Raw genomic sequence first — 23,273 nt, 5'->3', positions numbered from 1 at the left:
ACACCTGTGTGTGCCTCACCACTACAACTTCTGTCTCAGCGACAACTCAACATTTGACAATGCTACCAAAGGGAATGGTGTGACACATCATAAGTTTTCTGCTGTTTATCCTCTCTAAATCTTTTTCAACACTTTGAAGAGTGGATTAATGCTACTTTAGCTATATGATATGGTTTAACATTTTGGAATGAGAATAAATTGTAATTTGTATACCTTGAGTGCAGCACTCAGAATGGAAAGTATTTTGAGACCTACTTTTGAGTTGTAGGACTTGCATGGCAACTTCAAGCTTCAAAAGAGGACTTATGTTTCCCATTTAAAATTATACAAAGTATTATGAAGAAAGGGGCAAGATGGAGATAAACTTTCAAGGGACAAAACCAAAGTTTTAAAAATATGTTTCATAATCATATTACATGGGGCTTCTAATTTGAAGATTTCATGTCCATATTCCTCTTGTAGATAAATCTGCTCATTTAACCCATGTTCTCTTGTGATGCATTACTTGTATTCAGAGTGGTTGTATTTCATCCAGAATCCTTGCAATGAAACCTATTCAGGAATTTTGAGCACTAGGAGAAAGGGGAACCTGAGAACACAGAAAACTGAAGCATCTGACAACAGAAGGAACTACATTTTCAACAACAGAAATAAATTTTATATGGAAAAGATAACATGATTCTTGAAAAGAAATAAGATTTTCAGTTAGCCTTAGTTACAAATAGCAGCCACTTTTTTTGGTAGAGGGGCAGCAGATATTCTAATTGTTGTAATTAATCATTACAACAACAAATAACAAATTATCTAGTTAGATAGTGATATAGAAATAATACACACTCCTAAAGGAATTACTTTTCAAATGTGGCGATTAATATTTTTCTTATACTACAATTTTCAATTTGTTAGCCTCACAAATAATGTACACTGAGGGAAAATGATGAATTTTAACATCCAAGCAATTCTGTCACAACCTTGATATTTAGTGTATATACACACAAGGGCATGGACAAAATGGGATCATTCACTAAATCACACTTATATTTGTAGACAGGATATTCAGTGTGTTGTATAAAGCAGTAGCTGTAAAAATAGTAAAGAAACCTATTAATATTTCTATCTATGCATTGGTTGGTTTATACATTTGTTCCTGGATGAAGGACTTCTAGTTTTGATTTAATAACATAATTTATTTTTTTCAAAGAGAAGAGACTGACAATAATACCATAGTTTTTGGTTAAGAAAGGAATTCTGTATTGTTTGGAGGAAGAGATGAAATAAGCAAAAGATAAAAGCAAGAATGTGATATTTGAAACCTTTAATGGCACATAAGAGGATACTCAAACCATCCAACTCAACTTTATTTTTTTTTTAAAGGGAATAGAAAAAACAACAAAAGTATTCACAAGGACAGTGCAGGATTATTTATTTCAGCAAACATGGGCATTCACAGCCATCTTATTCCCTGAGCCAATATTTGGAAAACACTGTATTCTAGAAGCAGTTTCTAAAGCCCCCTATATTTTAGCAAGACAGAAGAGGGTAAGGAAATTTCCATCAGTATTATGACCTATATAAAAGAAATAGAGTAAGTAAAATTACTAAAATGATACCCCAGGGGTTACTATACTGAAGAGATGTCAGATTTTTTGTCTTAGAGGATGATGGTTAAGAAAAAGAATTTTCAAGCTCACAGGGTAGCATTCTTGATACTCTCTCAGTTACAAGGTTAATTTTTGTTTCTTGTTCTGTTCACTCCTAGTTTCTTCTTTGTAGTGCCAAGGCCACTTTCCTCCTTCTCTATTTTTTTACTTATCAGGTTGTTCAGATCTCTTTAAAGATCATCAGAAAGAAATTATTTTTCTGCTGAACTGAAAGTTGGAAACATTATTCCATAGAGAAATGACGAATTTACTCTTCAACACAGAAAAAAATTATAACATAATTATGTGCACTTTGCTTGTCAAAAATAGCTTTTTTCCTGTGCTCTCTTTAAAAAATAATTCAGTGCATGCTTTCCATTGAAGTCTAGCCTTCCAAAAAATTAAATAATTTTCTACTAATCCTAAAAATTCTCAATGTACAAGAGACTAAAAAGTTTCAATGAACAAAAGACTAAAAAAAGAGGATAACAAATCCCACAAAAACCCCACGTGAATCAAAAACTTGCCTTCATGAGAACATAACCATCTAAAAAAGCAAAATGGCCAAAATCACTCCCCTACAGTTTCTCCCCATTGCCTGTATAAAGAAACTTAGTCCTCTGCCTAGTCTTTCTTCTTCTCTGGCTCTCTTCCCACAGCCTTTCTTTTCCAAAGCCATTCAGTTCTAGTTCAAATCTGTTTAACCAAAACTTGAGGCAAACTGCAGGGAGTCACATCTGGGGCTCACTGCCTCCAGAAATATACATAGGATAAGGCAAGCCTCTTTCATGTTCAAAATTATTTTCAAAACCATAACTTTTAGGTGGAAGTGAAGATGGGTGGCAACAATAGGGCTGACCCTTTATTCATATTTTCTTCCTTTTTAAGCCCTTACCCAGCCTTGGGAAGGGATATATATGGGTAAGGAGGCTTTGTGCCACATGCCTATGCTCTCAGGGTAGGCAGTAGCTCAAAACCAACACAAAAACCAGAAGTGGAAGATACTGTATTTTGGCTGTCTGGCCTCTGGGAAGGGGCTATGGTAATCTCCATGTGCCCGACTCCTTGGCCATTTTCAGGCAAGCTCTTCCTGTTTGCAGAAGAGCAGTTTCTAGATCTGGGAACTTCCTCCTGTTCCTTTATCTCCCACTGTAGCAGTAGCCACATAACAAGTATATTAAAAACAATTTTCATATTAGGAAGAGTTAATTAAAGTATTTACACAATCCACATTCCTGTTGATGTGGAACCCTCCTAGCTGGCTTTCACATATTACAAAATACAACTCAGCAGGTCATTTCTGCTTTTGTTGTACCAATAAAGTTTTAATATGTATTTTCATTATTCAAAAAGCTTATGTATTTCTGGTGTTGCTTAGCCTTGGTTTTGTCAAATGCACCTAAGATACACATTGCCTATCACATCCTTATTCCCCAATTATCACACTTTTAATTCACAATAAAAGATCTTGCCTTTTGCCTTATATTATCTTCAAATAGCAGTAGAGTTGCAATCAGTAAAATCTTGTGAAAGCAGAGCCATACCCATTCAGCTTTGGCAAAACAGAGCTAAAGTTGTACTGATGTGATTCAGCTTCCATTCTGGAAGCTGACAGCTGTGTAAGATGCCTTTCAGCACTGAGAACAAGGATTTCCCCTCCTCACTCATACTGAGTAACCTGGAGATGTAGTTTGTGATGAATTCACACACAAAATAGTCAGTGGTTCAGTACAAATCAAACATAAGCAGACACATTTCTAAACCCATCCGTCATGCTGCTTACACAATCTGTTGATCCATTGAACAAATATGTGTTGAAAGATTAGGCAGGAGTTGACTGCCATTCAGTAAAATAAATGTGGACTAGACTCATTTTCTGCCTGACTTGACACTTAAGGATTTGTATTAAAGTGGAGGGGGAGGAAATTCCAGCCACCTAGATTTTTGGAATGAGATTACGCTCCCAAGAACCTCACACAGAGGTCCCTACCAGCCCTCTTTCACATACTGAATTGTCTGTTTTTTGAATAAATTTGCTAGGCAATCAATGAACTGGTACTAAAGGAGCACTAATTCTGGCTATTCAAGCTTTTTTTTCTTGGCAGAAGAGAAAAAAAGCAGAAGGATGAAGTTGTATGGTGTACAGTTGTAAGTTAAAAGCACTAGCTGTGCTGTCATGGTCTTTGTTATACTGCTGTTTCACAACAGAATTGCAGAAAACTGAAGATCATGAACAGCAAAAAAGCACTCATGCTGCCTAGGGCCATCCCCTGGCATGCACTAAACCTAGTATTTACTCAGCTTCTTTTTGGTGACAGTCCCTCTAAAAGCAGCAGCTTTCCTAGAGGAAGACTCGTTGGGTTTTGTCAGAAATATCTTTCACCAAAAGATATACTGGTTTTTGGAAGTTCTGTCCGATTTAAAACATCATTTATTGAGATTAAAAGTAGTGCCTAGAGGGAAACAAGCTTGTTTTATGATTCAGGTTTCCCAAGAGACTTGGGAAATTCTGGCATCCCAGCAAAATGGGCTACTGAAAGTTTAGGTGGGTGAGATGACAAGAGCTCCAACAGGCTTAAACCACCTCAGGTAATTCATCATGATGAAGCATTACCTTTTCTGACAAACAAACAAAAAGAAATCCAACAAAAGAAGAAAGTTTCTCATGTGATTTTATGCAATTCTGAAATGCATTCATGAATATTTCCACTAGGTCTTCAACAGACCCCTGAAGAAATATTGAAAATAAAATATATACAGCTGTTTTTTCAGGCAGACCCAGCTTTTAGAAATATGGCACAGAAAAATGTGATAAAATTCTAAATTCACTGCAGTCAATGACAGCATTTCTACAGATTTGAATGTCTGTATGCTGTCAAAAGCTTAACCAAAAATCCCTCCATCTTTCCACTGTGAGCCTGAAGTTTGAATCCCACATGCTTCTGGGAATATATCTTACTGTAATGATTCCGGCAACTTATACCAGGTGTCTGTCTTGTGGTCCTAGCTCTCCTGGCAGCACCTCAGAGCCTTCTATTCCTGATACCTGAAATCCATTTGTAAAGATTTTGGAACAGGTGACAATTTTCTAAGCATCTTGATTCCAATCTCTATCTCTTTCTGCATTTTCGCACAAGACAAAATTTGACAGGCTGGATATGAATATCATTACACAACCCCTTGTCGTGCAACACTTTCTTGGACCAACACTGGCATGTTCCCTTGAATGTTTTGCTACTTCACAAATAAAAACACCTTGCAAGCATCAGTGCTTGTTTCTCTTGTGTTACAAAAAAGCTACCCCTTCCATTTATTTCTTTTGTTCTTTTGTAAAAAACCCAAAACCTGGTCTACCACTCCACCTTTCTGCCAGTTTGCTTAATTTACTGAGATTTATGCAGATCCTATAGCCTTATAGCACAAGATGCCTTTTTGGTTTGCTTGTTTCATCGAATGGAGACTAATGAAATGCTGATTCCTACTGGACACCACTTCAATACTGAAAGCAGCAGAATAAGCAAGCCCATTGTTCCAGGTGCAGCAAGCACTGTCCAAACATTACTATGGATGATTGCATCTCATGACTCATGTGCAAACACTAGACTCTGAATAATAAGGTTCAAGTTCATTGCAGGGATGGAAGCATCTTAGAAAACAGGAAAGGCTTTGCTTAATAATTGCCTAATATACAAGATAAAAAACCCAGGCATACTTATTAATCGGTGCTAGTAGTTTGGTATTTTCTTGGGGTCTTTTATGCAGATGGAATTTTTTTCCTCCACTGGTAGTAGCTATTAGAATACCTTTAAAGATTTAATTCTACCAGAATCAATTCACATAATAACATTTTATTTAGTTTCTCAGAATTACTTCAGCTTTAGCCAACTTTGTTTAAACAAGATTAAATTTAAATCAAATTATTAAAAAAGAACCTCTGTCCCAAATTTTGGGTTCCTTTGGCAAATCTTTGAAATAAGAAGGAAATCCAAAACAACAGAAAGGTACAGGAAGAAAGAGTCTGGAAGCATGGGTAAAGATTTCTATCTTATTTAGGACCAATGACTCTTATTCAATAAACTCATCCAGCCATAGGTAGGAACAAGGCAGCAACATTGGCTGAATACATGACAATCACAACTCCATAGTATTCACATATCTAGATTAATCCCAGACAAAACACAATGTATTAGCTATCTCTAGATACCCTAAGCCAATAATTCAGTGTTGCACACTGGTGTTCTTAAACAAAATGGAAAAGGGAAAGAAAAACTAGACAAGAAAAGAGGAGGGGGAAGAAAAAGAAAAGCTGAATAGTTTAAATCCTTCAAAAATAAAATAATTAGACACTTGAGATTAGTTTGGCAGACCCAGCTTTTTAACCTAGCTGCTAAAATTATGCTAGAAAACTACAATATGGTTCTAATGAATTCACTGGAGACAGTTTGCATTTTAAAGAAAACATAAACTTTACCATCTGGATTAAGTTATGGCAGATTGTTGAGTATTTTTCTTCCTCCAGTCCCATGTATATGACTAGCAACATCATATTTGGCACAGCAGTAACCTGTGACAGGCTCCATGGCTCTTTTGAAAACCTGCTGGTACCTGCTTCAAAATTTTTTAATTGAATGGCAATCATCATGACAAATGACAAACAAGGAAAACCTCTTTCAGTAGTTTCCTTTCCTTCAGACAGCCAGTATTATTGCTTTCTTTTCATAATGTCATAACATATACTCAACAAGTACCATCTACAGACACCTAGGTCAGTTTATGAGGCCATTCGTGTCTAAAATTAGTGTTTTGCACACATGTGAACCAATACACACAAAATTAGCACCTGCTCATAAGATATGTTATTCATGAGCTCCTAGGAGAGCAAAATATGCCAAGTTCAGAATAACTTTTAATTTATCACTTTTTCTCCATTCCCAAGATAGATGGATGTTGCACTTTTTCTCCCTGATCACCTGAAAGGAAGAACAGACAAGCTATACTTGTTATAACAGGGTCAGCAAACAACAATGCAAAAATCAACAAATAAAAGTACACAGACAGCACATAAGAAATTCTGAACTAGGAGAAAGTGTTCAACAGCTACTGAAGTAGCCCAGTTCTACTGAAGTAGCCCAGTTCTCCATTCAGCACAATGTACTTGCTCTTCACAAAGCACAACAAAATTTTATACAACTGATACCCAGGTCAGGCTCATCTCTAAAACTTTTAAACTTTCTGTCCTGGAACTTGGAGATGAATTTTCCAGCTGCTAAACCTAAGAAGTTCACAACCATTTTCTTAAACAAAGATTGATGTTTCAAACACACTTAAATTAAAATTTGCAAGGATAACAAAAATAAATCCTGTTTGAAAGACAGGACATTGAGACTTGGAGTTTTTCTCAAAGAGGGAATCCCAGAGTGTATTAAAATACCTGACCCTCCAAAAGGTAGGCAGTAGCAAGAAGAATGTATTTACTATGTCTTGAGAACATAGAACACGTTGCCCCTGATTTCTGTTTTTAATGCAGTGAACCTTGAATCTCCTGGAGCAATTTGTTCACCATCATGTGCAAGCCACATTATTCATTATGTTTTGTCTGATAGAGCAAATTTTACATTAGCACCATTATCCTCACATATTTTTTCTTCTATGCTTATTACACTGGGAAAAGTGTTTCTGCATCACAGGAACTTGAACATACATTTGACAACTAGCAAACATAATCTGTACATCTCAATGCCATTGTAGAGTACATGGTATCTAACCAGCCAAAAACACAATGGATTTTATAAAAGCTGAAGTTACAAAAAGCTGAATAAGGAGAAGAAAAGAAGGTCTCTTAAGATCTCCTCTGGTCCATCATATTGTGTCTTGGACACATGTGCATATCTGACAGCACCGACAGGAGTGCTGAGTACTCTTCTAGCTCTTCTCCATTAAGTATGCCCATGAAAAGACTGCTATCCTTTTGAATCTACACTTTGCATTATTATCACTAGCCAAGCTCATTCCAGTGTTCCAAGTTAACGTCAATGTTCCTGTAATTGCTGAAATTATACAAAGACCTTTTAGGACAACTTGAGCACAATAAGAGCTTTCTAGTGCTTTTGCAGTTCACCTGCAAAAAAGTCTGTCTTCATAAAGTCAATGCTGTGTGCAAGTCCGGTGTTTGAAGTTAAGGTAGATTCATCTCAGCTGCCGCATGGGAAAGAGTGATTTATAAACAGAAGTGTTTTAATATTTCTCAAGGATGGAAACCACAATGGCATTTTTAAGATAAAAATTCCTTCTTCATATAATGAAAGGGGAAAAAAACACAACATGATTTTACAGCCCACTCAAGACTGTGTCATAACCATGCAGCAGTTAAAATTACCATTTTCCCTGCTACTTAAGAGAAAGAATGGTCCACAAATCATTCTTCCCATCAAGCTATTTCTGCTGGACAGGAAAAGGCACATCTCTGGTCTGCACAGCAAATGGAAAAGAGGCAGCAGTTATTGTTCCAAAAGCATTTTGAAAAAATCCAAGCAAAAAATCCTCCCCAAAAAGCAGAGAAGCCATAATATGAATATCTAGGCACTGAAACATGTTGTCCAGAAAACATTTGTTATCTCTATTCTCAGAGTTAAACAAAATCCAACTGGACTTCAGACAGCCACTATTATTGCTCTTTCTTTTCATGAAGTCATAACATATACTCAGCAAAATATACTCATGCTTAAGACTTTCAAGTCTTAAGCAAATCAGCTTTCAAAAGGAGTTGGCAGGAGGTGAGAAGCCTTTAAGATAAACATCAGTATAGGGATTATGTTTCCTCCTTGGTTTTATTGAAGTAATGAATAGACACTAGGGAGCAAGAACAATATATGGAGATAGGGGCCTACACTAAATAAATTAGGTAGTTTCATGGGACAAATACAAGGGAATTGGCTGAAAATTAACTAGATTTTAGCAAAGACTGGCATAGATGTATAATAGAGGAGACCTACAGTGGCTGTGAAATGTGTCATCCTCCCCTTGGTGGAGCAAGTAGGTCTACAGAGAAAGGCTTTTTTCCAGTCAGTTGTTTGGTTTTGGTGGTTTTGTTGTGGTTTTTCCCAACAGATTTACCACTGGATGCTTGAATTGGTAGTTATGAGATGACCTCCCTCCACCCACAGCAGGAAATCAAGCACATATTGATTGCACAAAATGACATTCATTGCAAAGCTAGCAGAAATGACAAAAAAGCTCTGTCTGCCAGTACAAGCAGATACTACCCACTGTGGCCTCCTAAGATGCCAACATCCAGCAGATTGAGATTTAAAACCTTTTTTAACTAGTTTCATGTAAAGAGGTTAGTCCTAATTTACCCATTCATACAGAATAGTCCAGCAACCCAACCCAACACACTCACCACACAGATTCCTCAGGACTGGATATTTTCCTTATGTGCAGCCCCAAGACAAACAAACATCAAGGATAAAAAAAAAGTTACAGATGTTAGAGAGGTCCTTCAAATCTCCATTAGAGACACTGGAAAAAGGAAATGCTTCCTTTTAAAAGCTCAAAACTGAAGCAGAAAATAAATCAGTGAAAGTAAGATCAAATTAAAGCTGTTCTTCTAGAAGGGAAAAGTTGATTGCTGTGGAATACTCACACAATTGCTCAGAGCTGAAGTTGCTCTTATTGTTTAATTTCTGTTTTCTTTCATTTTGCTTTTGTAATATGAATTTCTTCACATTGGCATAGCAGCAAACTACCTCCCAAGGAGCTGGACAGACAGTCAAATAGCTAGCAATGTTTTCCTTTTGATTGAACGTCTTGCTCGAGGCACATTTTCAGGCTTTGGATGAAAGCATGGGAAATTGCTATTATAAGTCTTTGACTTTTAAAAGCAGTGTAGTGGGGAAGACACTGTTATAGTACATATTGTGAAACATTTCAAAGCAACGTGGCAGAACACTATTCTGTCACTATACATGAGCATAACAAGTCATATAAATATAAAACCCACTTCCATGGATTTCTAAGGTACCAGACCTAGCAATGCTATAATGATTTTGAACCATACCTGTGGTTTTCTGTATTATTAATCAGATTTCAAAAAATTAAAGAGCAAAGAATTTTCACTAATATTATGAACAGATAATTTTTTTTAATTCTTGGAGGTAAATGCCATACAATGTTCAGCAGTTAGTGACATGGGCCTGTATTACATCAAAACAGGAGATTGTAATGTCATACTACAGTTATGTCATGCTTAAAAAGGCAGAGCCTTCATCTAGAAAAATACCTGATCTGTTTCTTGCTGCATATATTCAGGTTTCAAAGTCTCCAGCTTGACTGATCAAGAGTTTATAATCAACATACTTGTGCTGGGTGTTTTCAGTCTTTTCTGGATACTGTGCTCCTGAACAAGAAGGTGAAATTCCTTACAAGTAAGGTGCTTTCCTGGGAACAGAGAAGACCCCTGATGGTACTTACATAAAGCTTGTTTTCATTAGAACAATTGCAACTAAGCTGTCTCAAACAAGAATACTGAAATCTCTGCCAAAAGCACATTATACTTTAACCCATTGGTAGCCATTCCCTGGTTGGATAAGACCATTTCTCAGGAACATATCAAACACACAGATAAACATTTGCTTGGTTATTTACTCTTCCACTGCCTTCTTTACTGAGGGTATTAATAAAAACTCAGAACAACCAATAGTGTGTTCCAGCTTTGCTGTATTTTGTTCAACACAACTGTAATATTCCACCCAAATATCTTCAATCAAGTAACGTCTTGGCTTACCTTTTTGATGCTGCATCTTCAATGCTGCTCAAGTTTGCTATTTCTAATGTATCTCCACTTCTTCTGTAAATGGAAGTCTTCCCTGCTGGCAGAAAAACAATGTTCTTTTCCAATCCAATCCAATCCACAGTTACCTTCTTTTCCAATACACAAGCCCCAGATATAATCCTTTGCCCTGGCTGAAAAAAGGCAGCAGAGCCAGAGTATGCAATTCCTTCCCCTCAGGTGCTTCAAATCAACTGCACAGCAGTTTGCTGCACAGAGGTGAGGGAGATGAGAAGTTCACTATTAAATTAGTGGACACCCCCTAAGAGGAAGTGGCCATGACCAGCTGAAGACTTGTGTCACCCCACAAACCCCTTCACTCCTGGTTTTTTTCTTCACTTGTTCCTGGATTGTCTTGGACAAGCTCAGACCCCCAAAAATACTTGATGATGAGGTTGTAAATTATTTATTTAGAAATTTTGGGGCCTATCCTCATCGACATGAGATTTATGCACAGTCTTTTGATCCCAATTTCCCCATTGCTGACACTCTCCTCATTTCAATTTCTCCCAGCAATCCTTCTAGCAGTCCTCAAACATTAGTCCCTTTCCTGCCCCTCCCTATCCCTCAGCTTCTTGCCCAGCATTCCAGCCCCAGTCCTATCTCTAGCAGCAAAATGGAGCCCAAACTACAGCTACCACCCTGTGTGCATGCTGTTGCTTACATTTCTCCATGCCCAGCTTTACGAGGGGTCCACCAGAATGTGGCACCTCTGCTCCTCCAAACCTCTCCTAGCCCTGTCTTGGAGGCCGCTGGTCTCTCCCAGCTAATGGTCCAGTTGGTTCAAAAGGGAGGCTTTGCTCTTGATTCCCTCCACCATATTTCAACCTACCCCAACACCATCCCCGCATGAAAAGCCTTTGGAAGGGCTGTAGTTATGCAATATGCTTTCTTAGTGCCTTTTTACAGCAGAAAATTGAATCTTTGATAGAATATAAAACAAAAATGTTGGGAGAGTTCATAGAAATAAAAGCTTTTTTGCTAAACAGACCAAGCAACTTTGGGGTTTTTTTCACAGTCAGATTCTTCAGAGAAAATTATTTCTTCAGAGAAAATTATTTCTTCAGAGAAAATTCTTCTTTGGTTTACTCTCAGCTAGAGTATCAGAAAGATATGGTGCAGGAGAAAGGATATTATCAGAATTCAGGAATACTCAGATACAATCTTTTATAAAAATTAAACACCCAGTAAATGCCATTGATGAAGAACTTGAAAAAAGCTGTGAATTGTTTCAATAACCATCAATATGATGCCAGGTACAATGAATTGTTGAAAAAAAAATAGGTAAAAATTTTTTCCTGGGGCTAGAAAAAATGACACTAGCAAAAAAATAAATGTTCACCAGCTGCAGTAAATCAGGACAATTTCATGGTTCTGCACCTGGAATATTGGAAATTTGAACAGAAATGGTTAAGAAAAAGCTACATTTTCCTAGTCTGGCAAGTGAGAGGCATTACCCAGAAAGGTGCAATTAAAAAATAAAATCAGACTGATTAAAGAACTCATATTTTGTTTTTCTGATGTGCTCTTGGCTGTAATAATGCATTATGAAAAACATGCTCTGACCAAAGTAAGACTGACCAGAACTTAGACTGACAACAAACTGTCTTTGAACTAACTACAGGAAAAGAAAGCAAGCACAGTTTAGTGTGCTGTCTTTTGCTGGAGCTCATCAGCTCTTACAGGATAAAGGGTGCTATTTATTGCATATCTTTTCCAGTCATTAAATGTTGGCCAAGAACTGATTTGTCAGGAGCTGTTTCTTTCCCCCTGCCAGTCCTCTTTTAAACTAACCAACTATCCAGAGCAGCTTTTTGTGTACTCCAAAATCCTCACAGCACAGTCTGAATTTTGGTTCTTTCCATGGGAAAGCAAGAGCTTGCAGCTTTGAATTATGGAAAGAAGGCTTCTGCCTTTCATACAAAATGATTAGTTACCTCCTTGCTCTGTGTAGAATAACAGGCTTGGCCTCAGAGTACGCATGCAGGTAACAGTGCACATAGTGCCATCAGCCAGAAGAAATGAAATTCTGAATACTGTATCACTCAATTTAGTTTGTCTGTTGTTACAAGAGAAGGCAAATTCAGTGATTAGACAGGGAAGATTTCCTGTGTCCTCTAAATGTCCATTCAATATATGTATTGAACTGTACAAAAAACTCGGTTTGTTACTGAATGGCAAGGTTTATTTTGAGAATGCAATTAATATGTAATACCTTGGAAAATGAACCGCTATTGTACAGAATAAAGGCTCAAGCACCACAGCTCTTCTGTTCCTGTATTTGTGTTTTACACGAAAAGACACACAGCACTAAACTGCATAACTTCCATAAAAGGTGCTATAACTAATTTAGAAAATTAACACCTCAACGAATTAGCATTTCAGACTGATATGTGTGCATTCATGATCATAAGAATTCAAAACAGCAGTCCAGAGAGCCCCACAATATGAAGTTCTCCTGATCCCCTTTAGTCATGCTTTGAACTATGTGCAATACCTTTTTTGCCCTACTGCCTCTGCCCCAGCTCCATAAGGCAGGCCACTAATTTTCTCTAATCAGGAGTGTGAGTGTTCATAAGCCCTGCTAGCTCATTTACAACAGTGGACACTAATACAACAGGAAATGAACCTATTGGTTTCACTAAGATCCCTGGGCAGCTGCCAGTTACTAAGGGATCTCGTCCGAGTTTGAAAACAGCAATGCTCTTGGATTGCAAAATTAGTTTTCCCTGCTGCTGCTGCCCTCCTCATATTCACTTCTGATCAATAAACCATTCTGATTCACAACCACATCTTTCTCAGGAGGCTTTGAATCAACTAAGTACAATTGCAGGCTCAAAGAAAATACTGACATTTATTTTTATGTTTTAAAAAAACCTAACTCTATATACCCCCTCTCTCAGAATTCACAGAAAAGTCTTTTATTGAAAGGCCCTAGAAAACTGAGGTCAAGTACAAAATTAGAAAGGTAGCTGTAGTAGAAATGACAGAGGATGAAACTCATTGTATATCACACCACAAAGAACACATGGGAATCGGTTTAAACATGGCAGAAGTGAGCTTCCTAGCAGCAAGGAGTTTAATGCTAAAATCTGTGATATGTAGTGTGTATCTCATGACGTTTTACAGTTCACAGTTAAAGAACAACTCAGTTCCTTTTCATTGTAACTGCTCCAAAATCAAATGCATAATACATATATACAAATACAATTAAATAGCCAAAAAGTTGTTCCTAGTCTGATCAAGACTTGACTGAGCAGAGGTACCTAATATTTTTTTTGCAATTAGCTCCATAAATTACCTTTCAGCTTTGTCACTCAACCTTTGAAGTTCATATATACTAACATAATTTAAATACATAATGGATTTTTTGCCCATCTGTACAATGAAACTTTTGTATAGCATTCCAAAATGTCCTCTCCCATCTCCCAATGAGAATGAGCTTGGGGGCAAAACCTGCTGCTCATGCTTAAGCTTCCTGGAACAGGCTGACTACAAGCATAGCTAGGATAATAATTCCTTCCCTCCTTCAACCACACATAATACAGTCTTTATTCAGCAAAGTCGTTTCACGCCATGCCAAAGGTCAGCTTTTGCTGTATTAATAGCTGCTCTGGGAGGATCAGTGTTGTGCTATCCTACATTTTTTCCCGGGTCTGGAGATGCAATTTCCTACAATCTGCAGGCAATTTCCCACCAATTTTCTTGGGGAGCTAATAGGCTGTGACAGGAGATGGAGCTAGCTAGCAGCAGGAGGCTTCAGAAAAGACAAATTGCATCTCTGCCACCTAACTGGGCAATCTAGAAAGACAGAGTTTATAGCTTTGTAGTGTTATTGGGCCCCATGCTAACAGTAAATCGTTCAAGCTGCTATCTGAATTTCATATTCTTTTCCTTCTGAATTGTTACCACCACATATCACTTTGTTGCACATTTTCTACAAATGACAGTTAGACATAGATCATGTGTGATTTCTATTTTAAATGCCTTTTAACTAGACAAGCCCTGCTAAATGATATCCACATCAGAAACAGAAATATACAGTGTCTCTATCAAACAGCAATATTTTGATTATTTTCATACTTGCTAAGGTTCAAAGCAGACACCTATGGAAAGGGATTAATTTTAAAGCTAAATTCAAATGAAACAGATGGAACAAACTATGGGAACATTAAAACTGAACACACTGTGGTAAGAAAGTCACATTGATATATAGTACAAAATGAAATCAATAAAGAAACTCCAAATATAACTGGTAATTTCTCCCTCTACTCTAGCAGGTTTTGAAACCTAAAAAGTTAAACTGAATGGTCAAATCAGTTAAAAATCATCCATGCAACCATTTACCTTTCAGATTTAAAATTAGTAAGACTAGTAAAGCTCTAAGAAAGTATTATTATCATATCCACTTTGATAGAAATGAAACTGATTTAAAGCTGCTTACCTCACCTAAGATTACAAAAAAATTTAATAACTAAAGCAAATGGTTCAAAGGCACATTGCACTAGCAACTATTGCAAGTGGTATCTGTCACTTCCCCTTTCTGTTATAGCTAACCCAGGGGATAAATACTGTAAACACATTCTATTCCAGAACCCTGTATATCTGTATGTTTACTTCAAAATATAGAAGAACAAATTTCTGAAGGCATGGAGGTTATCAAAAACAATTAACAATAGTAATGAAATTACTGTAATTAGCAAAATTTCCAAGGTTAATATTTTTTCCCTTCCCACATGCCCAAGAATAAATTAGGTTGAGTCAAAAACAATCCCATCTAAATTATTGCTGTCCACTGGGAGACAAAATTAGTACTGAGATGTATAAAATTTTACTATAATTCAACCCTAAGGATTTTTTTAATTACTTAAGTAATGAAAAAAATGTAAAATTACATTGAACAAAGTGTTGAAATATTCTAACATGCATTTTGAAACGCTCACATTTAAACCACTTCTCATTAATATCCCCATTTCATACTTGTGGTTTTTAATAAGTTACAGCTAGATAAAATAGTGAAGAACCAGGAAGAATTATAAATAGAATACCAAGCCAATAACTTGTACTCAACAAAGAAGAGTATCTACATAATATCTAGTATCTACAAATAAAAAAAGCTACGAGAACCATTCAAAATCCAGAAGTATTTCTTTTAACATATTCACTGGTAAAAATACAAGAGTATCAGGACTTGAAAATCTTGAATTTGACAAATGAAAGTCAGTGATTTAGCTATACAAGTCTATAAACTTCTTGAATTACACATTCAAAAATTCAATTATATAATATATTTGTGAATATTCACTCAACTGCTGTCAGAAATACATATCTCACATAATTAGCAATCAGAAAGACAGAAAAATTAGAAGCATTATGCATATATAACTTATTAAAATATCTCTAGAGAGCTACTGTATGTCCAGGAGGAAACACAAAGGAGCACGGTAGTAAACTGATTTCTGTATGAAAAAGGAAACTTATTCCAGTAAGTAAATTTAATGTGGCCACAAAAGCTGAATCACTCCAGAGTTTTGTTGCATGCATGGCATGCTAAGCAAAAACCAGACTGACATTAAGAACATTTACATACTTAACAGCAGTGTTTGGCTGATTCATCAACAATTAGAAAACACTTTGAATTTGTAAAGCCATCAGACTGTATATTTATTTGAATTCTATTTTTAAAAAATCTTGTCCAACTGCAAAAAAACTCCAATAGCTGACTATTCTTTAAGAATAAAGGGCATCTTCATTGGTCTGCAAAACTTTATGCTACAGCAAACCACAAAATAAGAGTTATTAACTTATCATAATTGCTGACAGGTTTTAAAGTAAGGGGGTAATCCACTGTGGATCACTGAAGGAAGTGTGACAAAGACTGTGAAATGAGCAGATGGATTTTATTTTAAACAAATTAGGCTCACTACCAGGAAAGTAACAAGGAATTTCTCAGTTTCCAGCTGCTGTGGGTTAACTTTCATTTATGACCCCTTCATTCTGCTTGTTAACTTCTTTAAATTGCCATTAAAATCAGTGCTCAAAGGAAAAACAGCATTTATTGTTTGCAGTTACAGGCTATCATCTCCATTTTCTATGTTAATGACAGAGTATACAAAAGGGATAATGATAACAGTATGTTTGATTGCTTAGTCTCCAGACTATGTTATCTTCACCTCAAACTCATACCTGGCAGAAAACAGGGTTTGGAAACAGGGTTTGAGAGATACCTTTGTGCTGTGAACATAGCAAAGACAATCCTTGCCAAGGTGTACACAATATAATTGTTGAGTTCCTTGCAGCATCTCTTCTATGAATCAACATAACCTTACAAAATATGGGCAAAATCACATGTGAAATTATAGGACAGGAAAAAATCTCATAATTTTATGTTTTACCTCAGAAGCCACAACAGAATTTTTTCCAGGAAGAGTCAACTAAGCCAAACAGGGAATTCCATAAACAGTAGAAGTATGAGCATAGAAAAATGCAGCTATCTTGTATCTCAGTGCTTGCTTTAGTAATGGAAATCATTACAGTGGACACTGCCCAATATCATTATGCAGCTATCCACTAAAATATTCAATCAGATTTTCATGTATAATTAACAGGCAAGTAAATTCTTACTAATGCATAGTGGAGCATAGAGCCAGAAAGAACATGGACTGCTGTTCAGCTTCTCAGAGTGAACTGTGAGACCCAGACTGAAGAGATATGGGAGGAAAAACCCCAAACAACCCAAACCCCACAAAAAACCCTGCTCAGGTTTGAAAATGATAACTAACATTTTGTCCCCACAACAGACATATTGTGGTATTCAGTTTTCTGAGCCGCATTTTTAGCCTCAAGGAAATAGAAATCCAGCTCTCTGAAGCATTAATGTATCATAGAAGCAGTAGGTTCTTTGCATCTTCAACAACATTCTGCCCTTTGAAGACTTATTCATTCTTCTGATTTTCCTTCATTTTTCTTGTTGTATTCAACTCATACTTTTTAAAGTAATGTCAGAATAAAAAAGAAATAAATCAACAGAAAATTGTGAAAAACCACCAACCAAACAAAAAAAACCCTCAAGCCTACCCCATGTGCTCAAAATATGTTCAAAACACACTTTTTGCTATTTTAGAAAATGTTTCAGTGAATGTTTGAGCTCTCCAATATAGCTGAGCAGAAATGCTGGGTAAATTTCTCAAAAATGTCAGTAAGATAGACCCATAGGGCAGATTTTTTACGCACCCAGTTGTTACATATCTGGTTTTCCTAGCAAAATCTACCACACGGCACTAAGCACTTAAGCTGCAGTGGGACATTTGGAAGCATGTTGCTGAAAATGGGATTATCAAATGCTTGGAAGCAGATCTTGAGCTACAGAAATAAAAGGTAATGGTAAATGTTGAGAACTGGCTGTGAGTTAAGTCTCTTTCCTCTTAGGATGAGATGACTAGATGTTCATGGATATCAAAAAAATGTCCACTTCCAGTTCAAACACACAACTCAAATGTCCTTGAAGAAATATGCAGAAATACTTTAACAATTTTATAGAGAAAAGAAGTCAGTGAACTGACTGAAATATCATTCTAGGTGAATTGTGCAAGTGCATATTAGATTACACCTAAAATGTATGTGCTTCTATGTTTTCATTTTCCCCTGTCCTGCCATGTGACTAGGTGTCCAAGGTGGCTAATGGTGTCCTGGTTTGTGTCAGCAATAGCGTGGCAGGACTAGGGCCAGGATTTTCCCTGTCCCTTTCACTGGAAAGGCTGCACTTCAAATCCTGTGTTCTGCTTTAGGCCACTTACGACAAGGACATTGAGGTGTGTTCAGAGAAGGGCAAACAAGGTGGTGAGGAGTCTGGAACACAAGTCTTTTAAGGAGTGAGGGAGCTGGGATTGTTTAGACAGGAGAAAAGGCTCAGGGGAGACTTCATCACTCTACAACTCCCTGAAATGAGATTGTAGCAAATTGGGTGTCACTTGGCCCCTCCTCTCAGCCACAGGAAAACCGGACACAGCTTCAAGCTGAGCCACAGGAGGTTCAGGCTGGACCTCAGGAAGAATTTTCACATGGATAAAGTTGTCAAGCATTGCAGCAGGCTGCCCAGGGAGGTGGTAGTCACCCATCCCACAGGTGTTCAAGAAATTACTGGAAGCAGCACATAATGCTCTGGTTTAGTTTACATGTAATGTTCAGTCAAAGGTTGGACTAGATGATCTTGGAGAGCTTTTCTAACTGAAGTGATTCTGTCCATGAATTTCCTGCCATGAACTCTCCTGCATTCTGGTGTTTGTCAAGTTCAACTCTCAGTTCCTTCACCTTCCCCACCCCATTATGTAATGAAGCATGTCTGTCTGGCAGGACAGAATGAATTGGCTGAAGTCTTACATAGACCTACATTCTCAGATTCTTTCTGTGTACTTGTGGTACAGGAAAAAGCCAAACTCTGCTGCCTCTTCAAAGAGACAGCAGAGTTGGAGTCAGTCCAGATTATCCAGTAAAGTGATTTAAGGGGTAAACACTTTATCAGTAGTGTGAAATTGCAAGTCTGTACTCCTCCGTAGCCCAAAAACTTCAAAATCCACCTTTCTTAATTAACAGAATGGTGGAATTTCCCCATCAACTCAAAATTGCACCAATATAATAAAAAATATGAAAGACTATTCTAACTAGACTACATAATCCCATGGGCTCCTAAGTGGGCCAGTCATTCCACAAAACTACAAACAAACAAAAAACCCTATCAGGAATTAAACATCAAATCAAAAAATCAGTTTGTCAATCTCAGTTAATGCTACTTGAGTAATTTAGAAGCTTCTGAAATTCTACTTGTATCACCAATGCAAAAATATGACGCAAAAATTATGGTCAATCATTCATACATAGAAGTATGTATAAGACTAGATGACAGATGCTACATTGATGTTTATATTAAAAAATAACACTTGTTATAACAGTCTGTGAAAATGCTGTTCATTTAGTGCTCTCTCCTCCCTTTAAAGGAACAAAAGCCTTTGAAATGGCAAAAGAGTTATAAAGAACTAATGTAGATGAAAATTGTCGTTCAGATACCAGTGGCTTGTGGGCTAACATGGGGAATTATCATTGCTTGGAATTATAATTAAAAAGAAAGTCTGACACACTGACAAATACATTGTGTGGAATGATATCATGACTTTCTGCACAATCGATTTATGAAGGGTTATAACAAGTGCACATATACAAAATATACATATTAAAGCTGACAAAGGATTTTGTTCAGTTGAATTGGTATTAACACAAATCCCCTCTTCAACACTTATTTTTTGCACTGACATCCAAATGTCTTTTGTAAGGACTCCCTGCTTCTATCCAGAACTAGCATTTACCAGAGTGGCATTCAGACATCTCTGAATCCTGAAGGCCACCCAGCACACAAAGACTATTCCAAAAACAGGCTAATCTCAGGAGTCTTTTAAGATTGTATTTAAGTTGATCCCCCACAAAAAAAAAAAAAAAATTATCTATACAATAGTTACTGGTGCACCTCTCTTTCCCATACAGTTTTTCCCAGTGCCTTTTCTGTTACTGATGATCTTGGTTAGTCTGTTTCTTCATTCAATAAGCAATTATTTCCACCCACTATTTTACACAGGGCTACAAGAACTCACAGAAGTTTTAAGCTTCATCAGTTTTACATCTTTTAGGTAATTGTGTAGACAGATATGCTAGGAGTTCAGCAAATCTATCTTTTCATTTAAAAATACATCATAGTTTACTGTCTGACAAATGAAAAGACAATTTTATAAACATTAAGTGAAATCTAAAACAACAAATGGAGAGAATTACTCATCCACAAGTATGAATGATACATCCAGAAGCTTTCAGATGTATCCACTAATTTTCTGAAGCAAGGCTTAAAAATATGATGGGGGAAAAAAAGGAATTAACTTCATAATTACAATCAAGAAATACATGGTACAATTATAATTAAATTCATTCACATAAATTTCTGATTCCATAACTGCTCTGACTTACTGTACATTCTAGATGCCAAGAAAGCATGGTATTTTATGATTTTCCTGAAACTATGATTTTGAACCTCCTGATTGACAAGTGTGATCTTACTAGCAAGCCCTATGTCACAACATATAGCATACCAATTACACTGGTGGGGTTTTTTTTAAATTGATGTAGATGTGTAAGATTACTTGCAATCTTGGTTCCTCTGATATGGACTTCAGAGAACAGCAAAAGGATACCTATAACGTAAAAGCCAAGGTGACAGTAGTTTGGCAAAAATCCAAAAGGTCCTAAAGCAGATTTGTCAGTGCTGCTAAAGCCAATGATCACTGCCAGAGCCAGAAGTTCAGAGAAATTTCAATATGAAAAGTGTAAAAATCAAGTAATCTTGTTAGTACTCTTGTTTTAAAACTTTCCCTTTTAAAAACGGCATAACACTTCCCAGTATTTCAGGGTAGCAAATATAGTTAATTCTTTGGAAAGCCTGATGATTCTGCTTTTTGCCCCATTATGTCTGAAAGCAACATGACCAGCATCTAAACTAGACTGTCATTTTCATAGTTACAAATTAACAACTAAGCAATCAACAAAGAGATGTATGGATATAATGTTAATTTTAAATGTCTAGGAGACCATATTATCCTGAATGGGTAGTATTCTGAATGGAATGTTAATATATTAAGGCTATTACAGTTCTAGATGATATAATTTGACTTCAGTAGAATGGTCATGTAAATTGAAAAGAAAGCATGTGTCTCTTCAGACTAGAAACTTAGGTAAAATTTGCCCCCAGATGAAAAATTCCAATCAATGCATCTGCCAGTCAAGCTTGTTTCTTCCTAGTTACATGTCTTTGAATGAGCAGGGACATAGGCCATCATCAAATGCTAGCAAAATTAGAAAGCAGCTCTTCTTCTGTCAGTTTGTGTAATCTAAATTAATTGTTCAGATATATCTTTCTGTTCATCTGTACTCCCCATTAGCAACAGAAATTATAACCAAATTACAGAATGTAGGAAATGTATGGCTCTCACCAGTGCAACAGCAAAGTTTGTTGTCTAGCACACAATGGTAGAACACATTAGACTGAAAAAATAAATAAAGTGAACACATTCTCTCCTCATCCATTGTTCTTGAGTACACCAAGAAAACTTGAAGATGCATAGCTTTGGTAACTGGCTGCTTATCATGGCTCTTCACAGATGTCACACAGTGATGTAACAATGGAAAGGACTCAAACATTGCTCAGCATGAATACAGTCTACAGGCCTGCATAACATGGGACACTCAGGAAAATTAATTCTTATTAATTTGCAGAGTGGATTAGTTAAAAATCAAAATATTCCTTTGTCAATATTCTCACAAGAAATTAAGAAGCAAGTTTAACTTAGTTTAGGTTAATTCACTTAACTTGCAACCCTGCAAGTCATTTAACATCTTTAAGCAATCCCCTGTAAACTCACACTTTTGGTAATTTAGTTAAATTTACCTGAGTATCTAAGTATAGACAAGACTTTAAAAAGGAAATGGTCATTAACTACCACTTCTCTGCAAAACATGAAGGATGAAACTTATCTAATCACAGACATCCTCATATAACAAATAAAGGCTCTGATGTACTTGGTTGAAATGTAGTCTCACATGAATTCTGTTCAGCTGGGGGAAAAAAAGGACAGGGAAGTCACCTCCTCTTCTAGAGAAATGACCAAATGAGTTATGATGAGGCACATATTACTGTATCTGCCAAAGAACATATACATGGGACATCAGAATAAACTTAAACTGCACAGCTTCATGAAATGTTCAATTTTTATATTTACACTATAATTAGTACAAAACTGCCTTTAAGTTTTCCGTAGAACAAGACAATATCTACTGGACTTGATACCCTAGTATGTCAAATCAGCTACTCTGAAGTATGATAAAGGAATCTAAGAATAGTTATAAAGAATAAGACACCATTTTCAAACTATACATAGTGTTTGCTTTTGCTTCTAAAAAGGTACTTATATCCCCAAAAGGTTTTTAATTTTAAATAAGCAGGGCAAGCAGGGAGGGGGCAAGGGGGAAGACTGGTTGTTGGTACTAAAGCCTTTACTGTAGTAAACTAAATATATTTACAATTTATACAAATGTTTGACCTTCAACAAAAATACAAAAACATATCACAAGATGCAAAACCAGGAAACAAGTTCATCTGAGACACTGCTGCTCTACCCAGGACAGAATGCAACTTGAACTGCAAGAACAGAAAGGTATTTATCCCCCATATTCAGGCAATGAGAAAAATTTGCATGAGGTCACAAAAAGAAAAAAATAAAAGGCTCCAACATTCTTCAGTAGACTTGGCTTTTAAAAATTATGTCAAAAACCTAGGCTACATTTGTCCATCTTGCATCTGTGTTCCGTCTGGTCCACGTAGCCAACACTTAGTTGGTGGATGTTGCCTTCTATTTTGAAAAATTGGAGTAGTTTCATGGCAATGTCTGGAACCTCAATACTTTTGTTCCTTTCAAAAATTCAAAACCTTTCTACTTCTACAAACAATTTTGGCCCAGTTCAACCGCTAAAAGAATATCCCCATCATATTTTTCAGTAGATAACTTCATAGACTGTAGCTTTTTTGTCTCCAGAGCCAGTGACTATGTACTTATCATCCACAGAGATGTCACAGCTAAGCACTGATGAAGATTCTTTGGACTAGAAGAAAAATAGAAATATATTACAACATTAAAAAGAAGTCTTTTTACCCTCATTTCATCATCTCATTTTAGGTAGATGAGATATGTGAAGATATCTGAATCCACTCCTGG

At 36.5% G+C, this 23,273-nt stretch overlaps 1 protein-coding gene across 19 annotated transcripts in view; it reads right to left on the bottom strand.

The window, feature by feature from the left end:
• The window catches only part of LOC110478036 (TLE family member 1, transcriptional corepressor), a 136,731-nt gene that overhangs the window by 44,050 nt on the left and 69,408 nt on the right, over positions 1–23,273 (bottom strand). For 7 of the 19 annotated variants that reach the window (XM_021544352.4, XM_085565974.1, XM_085565972.1 and 4 more), the window contains one exon: positions 1,299–23,160. In XM_021544352.4, the coding sequence (XP_021400027.1) occupies positions 23,053–23,160 (108 nt within the window). In that variant the 3' untranslated portion in view covers positions 1,299–23,052. Of the gene's footprint in view, positions 1–1,298; positions 23,161–23,273 lie in introns of those variants that run through there. The other 12 variants (XR_014951026.1, XR_014951027.1, XR_014951024.1 and 9 more) reach the window with 11 other exon arrangements.

Source organism: Lonchura striata, chromosome Z, assembly GCF_050655825.1.
Source record: "Lonchura striata isolate lonStrDom1 chromosome Z, ASM5065582v1, whole genome shotgun sequence".
NCBI lineage: Eukaryota > Metazoa > Chordata > Aves > Passeriformes > Estrildidae > Lonchura > Lonchura striata.
Note: the sequence above shows the minus strand (reverse complement) of the source record. Positions and strands in the feature narration are given on the sequence as shown.